Below are 10211 nucleotides of genomic sequence, written 5' to 3'. Positions count from 1 at the left end.
ATTTATTTGTTATTTTATTATTAGTATTCTTTATTATTTATGTATTTTTATTTGTATTATTATTATTACTATTATCATCATTATTATTATTATTATTATTTATTATTATTTATTTATGTATATTATTAGTATTATTATTATTATTATTATTAGCATTTTTTATTATTCTTCCTTTTATAAATATTTATTTATTATTATTATTATCATTATTATTATTATTATTATTATTTATTTAGATATTATTATTATCATTATCATTATTATCATTATTAATGATAATAATGATAATAATAATAATAATAATAATAATAATAATAATAATAATAATAATAATAATAATAATAATGTATTTATTAGTAGTAGTAGGTGTATAATAGTGTGATAAACACTTTAACATAACGACCACTGTGAGTTGTTATGTACCTAACATGCTGACGTCCGATCTTTACGTCATTACGCTCTCACGGCCATTTCCCCCTGATTTATATAACATGGCCGCTTCACGTTGATGCGCACGGATGGATGTGAGATCTTCGTTTTCTCGGTGACAACGTCTCACGTCACAGCTGATCTGATCTGACAAGATGGCGACCGATATTGCCGAATATGTAGGAAAGAAAACATTAGGTCGGATCGTATAAGTGCTAAAAGGTAGAAAAGGACGTTTAGTCAGTGAGGGCGGTTTATAAAGAAATAAATAAATAAACAAACAAACAAATAAATAAATAATGTGGACGGAAGAGGCGTCGGACAGCGAGGTTGCTGTGACCGGTGAGCGCTGGGCTCCGGTGGGCGCCGTCACTGATCCCGAGGAGGAACCCGAAGGTCACGGAGCTCCGTGCGGAAACGCGGCCGCTCGCCTGCGGCGTCTGGAGGAAGAGCACCAACAGCTGCACTCGTCCCTGCTGGCGCTCACGTCGCACTTCGCCCAGGTGCAGTTCCGCCTCAAGCAGATCGTCCACAGCCAAAGCGAGGAGCAGGACAAGCAGAAGATGCTGAAGGAGCTGGAGGACTTCGCCTTCAGAGGATGTCCTCATGTCCTGGGCTGCAGAGCACAGCATCCTCTCGAGAACTCAGTAAGGCTTCCACACACAACACAACACTCCAGGATCAACTCTGAGAACCTTACAGGATGATCTGCTCTGTTAGTTTCTCCCATCACATCATAAAGCATCATAAACACATCCATGTCTGAAGCACAGGTCAGGGTTCTAGATATCTCCTGATTATTAGGTCCATTCACTCCAAAGGTTCCTCATTAGAACCGTGAAACTGTGCTGTTGGGTTCTAAACCAAACCGGCGACGGTTCATGAACCGAGGGTTCAACACTGTGTGTAAGGTTCCATAAGGAACCTTTAAGAACTTAACTAAAGCATTCATTCAGTTTTTAGATCCATCTAAAGCATAAAATTGAACACTGTGTTCTCAGGTTCTACATAGAACCTTTCAGCGTCTAACCAACGTCCACTTTTAGTGTTCGAGATGATCCTCGTGATGTAAACACTGTTGTTGGGCTCTACATGAACCTTTAAAGGACTTTTAGGGTTCGAGATGTATCCAGTTTATATATATTCAGTCCACCTACATTAAGGGCTTATTGTGGGTTAAAGAAGCTCTCAAGATGGAGAACGAATCTTATTATAAATTCAAAAGGATCTTCGCAGATCTCTCAGGAACCCATGCCAGCTTTAAGTGACTGTGTGTTCTGTTTAGGAACCTTTTGTATGGAGTCACTGTAGAAGTTTGTCATTGTAGGAAACTTTAAAGGTGCGGTCTCCGATGTTTGAGAAATGCTTCAGAAAACTGAGTCAGGACGACAAGCTAAACAAACAAAACAAACGTGTAGCCAATGAGCAGAAAGGGGCGTGTCTTGTCGATATGGGCAGAGAGAGTGTTCAGTGCGCATGTGTGACGTTAGCAGAAAGCGGTTTTAACATTGACATGGAGGATAAAAACAAAGAAAGAAAGAGAAGAAAGACTTACGATAAGGACAAGAAGTAGGACGTGTTAATATAGGATCAGCTTTCCAGCGCTGGAGAGAACTGAAGGAGCAGGAAGTTGGCCACATATTCACAGGTTGGAGTTTCCCGAGTCAATAACTCCTGAGCTAAACGCTGTTACTACACAAATAACACCTCTTTTCTATCGTAGTAATGTAGAGAGGCAGCTACAACCGCGTTTTGTGTAGTAACAGCGTTTAGCTCAGGAGTTATCGACTCGGGAAACTCCGACCTGTGAATATGCACACATGCGCACTGAACACTCTCTCCGCCCATATCGGCAAGACCCGCCCCTTTCTGCTCATTGGCTACACGTTTGTTTTGATTATTGTTTTGTTTGGTGGCCTAACGCAGTTTTCTGAAGCATTTCTCAAGTATCAGAGACCGCACCTTTAACTGCACATTTCTTCCAAAACTAAACCTGATTATTTCCTTCAAAGAAAACATCCGAAAATTTATCTTTAGTCATAACGCACATGTTCCACCCTCCCGCTCATAGCCGCCATCCCGTTTCCACGTTTGTCATTCGTTTACCAAAAAAAATCTGTTTGTTCACATAGGATTTGATGTAATGAGACGTTTTCTCTTTCTGCCTCGTTTCTTTTTTTCGTGCTTCCTCGTGACAGGAGGGTCTGGTGAGTACTCACAATCATGGCGTCTCGCTCGTAATGTCTGTGGAGTAAGAGTGCAGTAGAAATGTTCACTTTGAAGAGAAAGACGTGATTGTGTGTGTGCTGATTGTGTGTGTGTGTGTGTGTGTGTGTGTGTGTGTGTGTGTGTGTGTGTGTGTGTGTTAGAGCGAGAGAGAAAAGAGGGAGCGCCTGGAGGCTCAGAGGGAAAAGCAGAAGGAGCTGATCATCCAGCTGAAGACGCAGTTGGATGATTTGGAGCGTTTCGCCTATCAGGAGGGCAGCTATGACTCACTCCCCCAGTCTGTTGTCATGGAGAGGCAGAAGGTACGCATCATCCGGGCTCCTTTATTTATCCAGCTGGGTTTCATTAGCATTACACATCTCTTTTGTGCCAAAAGGACACCTAATTAACTCAGAATTAACACACAAATCAGGTGTCTGCTCAGGATCACACACATCGTTCATCTCGCCACAATCAGAACTTTCCATAATCACGGGTGAGCAGAAATGTAGGAAAGATCTGGTTTAGGCTTTAAATCTGAACTTTATCTGAGAAATAACGGTAATCGTCGTCCAAAATGTTCTCGTATCGGATTACATTTTTGCTCCCGTTGTGAATTTCCACAAGCTTCTAGCTTCAGATGCTGGAAATCGATCGTCCCGTTCAGACGGGATCGGATGTCCTTGTTGTGGAGGAGTTATAAGCATGAATGAAGCAGTTACTCAGCATATTTAGGCATTTTTGCACACGCGTACAATTAAAATGATGAAGTTCCGCGAAGATTTCTCTTATTTAGTCGTGTATCTTAGATCGGCAGCCCGAGGAACTGTTATAACGTCAGCTTTATATTAACATAAAGCCACTTTCTACTTCCACACACCACATGTGTCCTTCTCCAGGAAATCTCGCATAGTTTTGACCTCCTTCATCTCCTCCTGTTGCAGGTGATCATCGACGAGCTGATTACGAAACTGGACGTGAACCTGAACGAGGACATCGGGAACCTGACGCCCGAGGAACTGAGACAGCGCGTGGACGTCGCTATCGCACAGATCGTCAACCCCGTGCGCGTCAAAGAGCAGCTGCTGGAACAGCTCAAAACCCAGATCAGAGATTTGGAGATGTTTATTAACTTCATACAAGGTGAGGAGGAGGAAGAGGAGGAGGAGGAGGAAGGCTAACACTCATGACCCAGTTTGGTTTTAGCTTTAAGTTAATCACTGGTTCTTCACTACATGCTCCTGATCCTGACGGTTCCCCACACAGATGAAGTAGGGAACCCGCTCCTGTCAGATAGAGCCAGCAGCCAGCAGAGCCGATCCTCCGGACCCACACCTCGAGGACAGGGAGGCACGAAGCAAGGTGAGAGTCTAGAAATCCAATCCACAATCAGCTCAGTTTATGGTTGATGCTCATACCGAAGCTCATACTTGTCGATGTTATCTGTTTTCCTTGTGTTCTGTACAGTGGACCCTGAACGTGCCGAGCAGCTACGTGCCAGCGGGCTGCGTCTGGTCCAGCGTGCTTTAGCGGTTCTGCAGATCTTCGCTCTGAGCCAGATGGGTTGTTCTGCAGGCACCATGGTGCCAAAGGCGTGGCCTCCAGCTGACGGAGCTCCTGATTATGGGCCCCTGTTGAACAAACTCGAGGGAGCCGTAGAGCGGGTACGTCTCCTTGCCTCTCGCCTCCAACCTGCAGGTCAGGATGAACCCGTGGTGAGCTACACTTCCTCGTCGACACCCCCATCTGCCCCTTCAGGACCTCGGCATGAGCTCATAGTCATTGTGAGGAAAGATCTGTCCTTGGCGCTGCGTGACCTTCTCGCTCACGGCCTTTACGCGCCCTCTGAAGGCATGAGCGTGGTCCTGGCCCCTATTTCCTGTCTCCTGCCGTTCTCCAGATCCTCACAGCAGGATTCCCTGCACCCCTGGGAGCTCTTCGTTAAGTATTATCACGCAAAAAACGGTCCTGCTTTCGCCGAATCGCCCGCTCGCCAGCTGTCGCAGTCCTTCAGCCTGCCTGTAGGAGGAACCTCGGCAGTCGTGACTCCGAAAAACTCGCTCCTGTGGGCCGTGCACAGCGTACTGAGGGAGCACGGGCGCTATAAACGCAGCGCAGACTCAGAGTTCAAGGCGCTGGTGTGTATGGCATTGAATGAGCAGAGGCTGGTGTCCTGGGTCAATCTGCTGTGTAAGGCAGGGACTCTGATCCACGCTCACTACCAGCCCTGGAGCTACATGGCACAGACCGGCTTCGAAGGGGCGCTAAGGATTCTAGGGCGACTCAGCCACCTGAAATTTGACCTGCCCGTCGATCTGGCCGTACGTCAGCTCAAAAACATCCAGGACGCGTTCTGAGTCTGTCAACGTCCGCTTATGTCATAGAGGAAGAGAACAGAGCTGAGCCCAAATGTCTGATCTCAAAACCAAGATCCTAGATTTACTTTTAAAGGTGCAGTTTGTTAAGTCTAAAAGGCCTGGAAACAATCACTTTATTTTTTAAAGACACCTTTGAAATGTAACACTCTAGTAAAAAAGCGCATTTATCTCACTAAGACTTTTTCCTTAAACGGTGACCCATTGGTCATATTGCAGATTCGTTGGAGGGGGTTGAGGGGGCGGAGTCTGTTTGGCATAAAATCACAAACTGCTCCTTTAAAACTTTTTATCCAAATAAGAAATTAGAAGTAATTATCCTGATATAACCTCCGAACTGTAATGAGCTGTGTACATGTCACAGAGCGGTTTCAGGGTGTGACAGGAGTGCCTTTAATATTGTACATTTACTGTATACTTCAGTTTGTGTGCAATAAAGAGCTTAATTAATTTATTATTTTTTACATTCCCGAGTCAGAGTCGAGACATGTACGTAAAGGTTCTGGAAACTTTTCTGGCTGTAGTTTGTGCTGCTGTTGTTTATTGTGTGGGTATCGAATGGCCTGCATGCTAATAGGGTCTTACAGGCTGTGGGTTACACAGTATACAGTATACAGATATTACATTTTTACATAATTCTGGGTTTATACAAGCAAGTGATGAGTCGTGTGTGTCACCTGTAGTTTATCTCTTGTGGGCGTGTACCAACAGATAGTCCTTCAGATTGTGGGCGTGTACCAACAGATAGTCCTTCAGATTGTGGGTGTGTACCAACAGATAGTCCTTCAGATTGTGGGTGTGTACCAACAGATACTCCTTCAGATTGTTGGTGTGTACCAACAGATAGTCCTTCAGATTGTGGGCGTGTACCAACAGATAGTCCTTCAGATTGTGGGCGTGTACCAACAGATAGTCCTTCAGATTGTGGGCGTGTACCAACAGATAGTCCTTCAGATTGTGGGCGTGTACCAACAGATAGTCCTTCAGATTGTGGGCGTGTACCAACAGATAGTCCTTCAGATTGTGGGCGTGTACCAACAGATAGTCCTTCAGATTGTGGGCGTGTACCAACAGATAGTCCTTCAGATTGTGGGTGTGTACCAACAGATAGTCCTTCAGATTGTGGGCGTGTACCAACAGATAGTCCTTCAGATTGTGGGCGTGTACCGACAGATACTCCTTCAGATTGTGGGCGTGTACCGACAGATACTCCTTCAGATTGTGGGCGTGTACCGACAGATACTCCTTCAGATTGTGGGCGTGTACCAACAGATAGTCCTTCAGATTGTGGGCGTGTACCAACAGATAGTCCTTCAGATTGTGGGCGTGTACCGACAGATACTCCTTCAGATTGTGGGCGTGTACCGACAGATAGTCCTTCAGATTGTTGGCATGTACCGACAGATACTCCTTCAGATTGTGGGCGTGTACCAACAGATAGTCCTTCAGATTGTGGGCGTGTACCAACAGATAGTCCTTCAGATTGTGGGCGTGTACCAACAGATAGTCCTTCAGATTGTGGGCGTGTACCAACAGATAGTCCTTCAGATTGTGGGCGTGTACCAACAGATAGTCCTTCAGATTGTGGGCGTGTACCAACAGATAGTCCTTCAGATTGTGGGCGTGTACCAACAGATAGTCCTTCAGATTGTGGGCGTGTACTAGAGATATGTGTTTATGAGAGTAGGAAATAGACAAAAAAAAGATGCTGGTGTTGAGAGGTCATGACTAATACAGGTCACTTCCTGAACTCAAAAGTATTTAAACATTCCACTGTATGGATTGTATTTTGCTAGTGACGTGTACACTGTGTTCACGTCGGCACCGAGGTGTTCTTCACTTCGCTGTTGACACTTTTATCTTTTGTTTATTGCCATGATGTCATTGGGTACGATTTGGACATGCAAAAGATACAGCTAGTTAGCTAATGGGGGATGTAGCTAGTTAGCTAATGAAGGATGTAGCTAGTTAGCTAAAGAAGGATGTAGCTAGTTAGCTAAAGAAGGCTGTAGCTAGTTAGCTAATGAAGGATGTAGCTAGTTAGCTAATGGGGGATGTAGCTAGTTAGCTAATGAAGGATGTAGCTAGTTAGCTAATGGGGGATGTAGCTAGTTAGCTTATGAAGGATGTAGCTAGTTAGCTAAAGAAGGATGTAGCTAGTTAGCTAAAGAAGGATGTAGCTAGTTAGCTAATGGAGGATGTAGCTAGTTAGCTAATGAAGGATGTAGCTAGTTAGCTAATGAAGGATGACGCTAGTTAGCTACACAAAACCACACACTAACAATGGATATTGTTCCTGAAACAAACGAGTTCTTGCTACTGTATAAATCGATATGACTTCAAACTACAAAATAAAAGTTTTACGTCACAAAATCAACCAAATAAATATGATCTCTTGAATGTAAAACCCTCTACTGTGCCCTTCTAAAGCTTTTAGTTTTTTTCCCCCCTCAATCATGAGAAGAGTTAAAAGTATATTTTTATGAGTCCGTTTGATAACGAACACCGACGGCGTGATGTTTGGTGGAACTTTTACCCCTTTCAGATGATGTGTTCGTCTCAGATCTGCACCTTTTGGCTCATTTTGTTGTTGTTTTTTCCCCTCTAAATCTTATACTTTTATTTTTACATAAGTCTTATTTGTCAGATCTTTAGTTTGGGTTTATGTTTCAATGCTGATTTCAAATTTATCTCCAAAATGTAATTTAATTTAATTTACATTATTATCGCTGTATGTGTTCGAAAATGTACTTGAAAATATATTTGATTGATTCAGGTTGATTCAGATGCTGTATAAATAAAAGAAATCATAATGAAGCTGATGGAAACATTTATCACTCTTTTCTTATTTCACTTAATCTGGTTTTTATTTAATCATACATTTTTATATTAAACCCATCGAAGCTAAACCTGCATATTTAGGATTTTATTTTATTTTGTAACAAAACCAAGTACTAGGATTTTTTTTTAATACTTTTAATATAAATCAAATGTCAGAATGATAAACATGTCGATTAGTTTTTTTAAATATATATTGCTTTAACTTTTCAAATAATTATTCACATTTACACGCAATTTTAGGTAACAGCAGTGTCATAAAAAATAAATATAAATATTAAAAAATTTAACATAAAACTATTTAATCTGTTTAAGCAACACGAAATTAGATTTTAATCCTCCAAATTTTAATCTTAACGATATAGATAACATTATTAGAAGCTATCATGGGTGCTAGGAACGAGCTCATTTTATGTTTAGCAAATATTTGCTTCATGCTATTGCTAGCTAAGTTTTATGGGACGTGTAGTTTGTTTTTTTACACCAAAAAACATTCCTACATGTTAAAAGTAATATAATACATTTTTTTACATTACATTTTCATAAGGGGGGACACGGTGGCTTAGTGGTTAGCACGTTCGCCTCACACCTCCAGGGTTGGGGGTTCGATTCCCGCCTTGTGTGTGTGGAGTTTGCATGTTCTCCCCGTGCCTCGGGGGTTTCCCCCGGGTACTCTGGTTTCCTCCCCCGGTCCAAAGACATGCATGGTAGGTTGATTGGCATCTCTGGAAAATTGTCCATAGTGTGTGAGTGTGTGAGTGAATGAGAGTGTGTGTGCCCTGTGATAGGTTGGCACTCCGTCCAGGGTGTATCCTGCCTCGATGCCCGATGACGCCTGAGATAGGCACAGGCTCCCCTTGACCCGAGAAGTTCGGCTAAGCGGTACAAAATGAATTAATGAATGAATGAACATTTTAATAACATTTGTAAGAAATTATGAGGGAAAATGGTAACTGAGATGTTACTAAAATATATATTTATAGTGGGATAAAAAAGAAAAGCTTATAGCTGAAATGAACTGAAAATTGCCTCAACTACCTGCCATTGAGCACCTTCACCACAGCAGATGTCTGTGCAGAGCTCACAACATCATCAAGGACTCTTCACATCCCAGTCACAAACTGTTTAACCTCCTTCCATCAAGAAGGAGATACAGGAACATCCGCACCAGAACCAGCAGGTTCAGGGACGGCTTTATTCCATTCACCATCACACTACTGAACTCTACACTACACCGTTAGCACACTGTAAAAAACACTGTTATATATAACTTCTGTACAATTATACATACAATGTACATATTACACATTGTATGTATACTCCTCATTCTCTACACATATTGTGCCTTACATACATCTGCACTGTTTTATTTATGTGTATCTATACCTTACTGTACATCCTGCTTAATATTTCACATTCATGTATGCATATATATTTATATTTTTGTTATTCAGCTTGCACATTTTTTCAATGCCATAACCTTAGAACCATTTACTTGTACTTTTTAACAATGTAGACAACATCTCTGCACTGCTATAGCTTGTATATTTATTCACTGCACATACAGTATGTTTACATATATACCTATATATATTACATACTGTACATATGTTTACATATAAAGCAAAGTGAAGTGACGTGACATACGGCTAAGTACGGTGACCAATACTCAGAATTTGTTCTCTGCGTTTAACCCATCCAAAGTGCACACACACAGCAGTGAACACACACACACACCGTGAACACAAACACACACCATGAACACAAACCTGGAGCAGTGGGCAGCCATTTATGCTGCGGCACCCGGGGAGAAGTTGAGGGGGGTTTTGGTGCCTTGCTCAAGGGCACCTCAGTCGTGGTATTGCCGGCTCGAGACTCGAACTCACAACCTTAGGGATAGGAGTCAAACTCTTTAACCATCAGGCCATGACTTCAACAAAGAATTTTCCCATCTCTCTCTCTCTCTCTCTCTCTCTCTCTCTGTATATATATATATATATATATATATATATATATATATATATATATATATATATATATATATATATATATATATATATATCATGCTGTACATATGCTACATGTTTATCTGCACTTGTCTATTTGCACAATTGCTGCTCTTTACACTTCTGGTTGATTATAAACTATCTATCTATCTATCTATCTATCTATCTATCTATCTATCTATCTATCTATCTATCTATCTATCTATCTATCTATCTATCTATCTATCTATCTATCTATCTATCTATCTATCTATCTATCTATCTATCTATCTATCTATCTATCTATCTATGAAGACTGGACCAGCAGGTGGCGCTAATCCACTCGCTCGTCTCCAGTTGGCTTTAAGCGGAACTACGT

General features: G+C 41.9%; 1 protein-coding gene across 2 annotated transcripts; it reads left to right on the top strand.

Moving 5' to 3' along the window:
• The first annotated feature begins 500 nt into the window (after nucleotides 1-500).
• rundc1 (RUN domain containing 1) lies at nucleotides 501-7625 on the top strand. Of its 2 annotated transcripts, XM_027179386.2 has the most exons (6): nucleotides 501-1076; nucleotides 2628-2636; nucleotides 2799-2957; nucleotides 3579-3777; nucleotides 3901-3996; nucleotides 4102-7625. In XM_027179386.2, exons 1-6 carry the CDS (start codon nucleotides 729-731, stop codon nucleotides 4989-4991), a joined length of 1701 nt encoding a protein of 566 aa, XP_027035187.1. In that variant the 5' UTR covers nucleotides 501-728; the 3' UTR covers nucleotides 4992-7625. The 2 variants fall into 2 exon arrangements, with proteins under 2 accessions (XP_027035187.1, XP_047656935.1); XM_047800979.1 differs by lacking the exon at nucleotides 2628-2636 and having other exon boundaries at nucleotides 503-1076.
• Nucleotides 7626-10211: the final 2586 nt, after the last annotated feature.

This window comes from Tachysurus fulvidraco, chromosome 15 (genome assembly GCF_022655615.1).
Source record: "Tachysurus fulvidraco isolate hzauxx_2018 chromosome 15, HZAU_PFXX_2.0, whole genome shotgun sequence".
NCBI lineage: Eukaryota > Metazoa > Chordata > Actinopteri > Siluriformes > Bagridae > Tachysurus > Tachysurus fulvidraco.
This window is presented reverse-complemented; position numbering and strand designations above follow the sequence as displayed.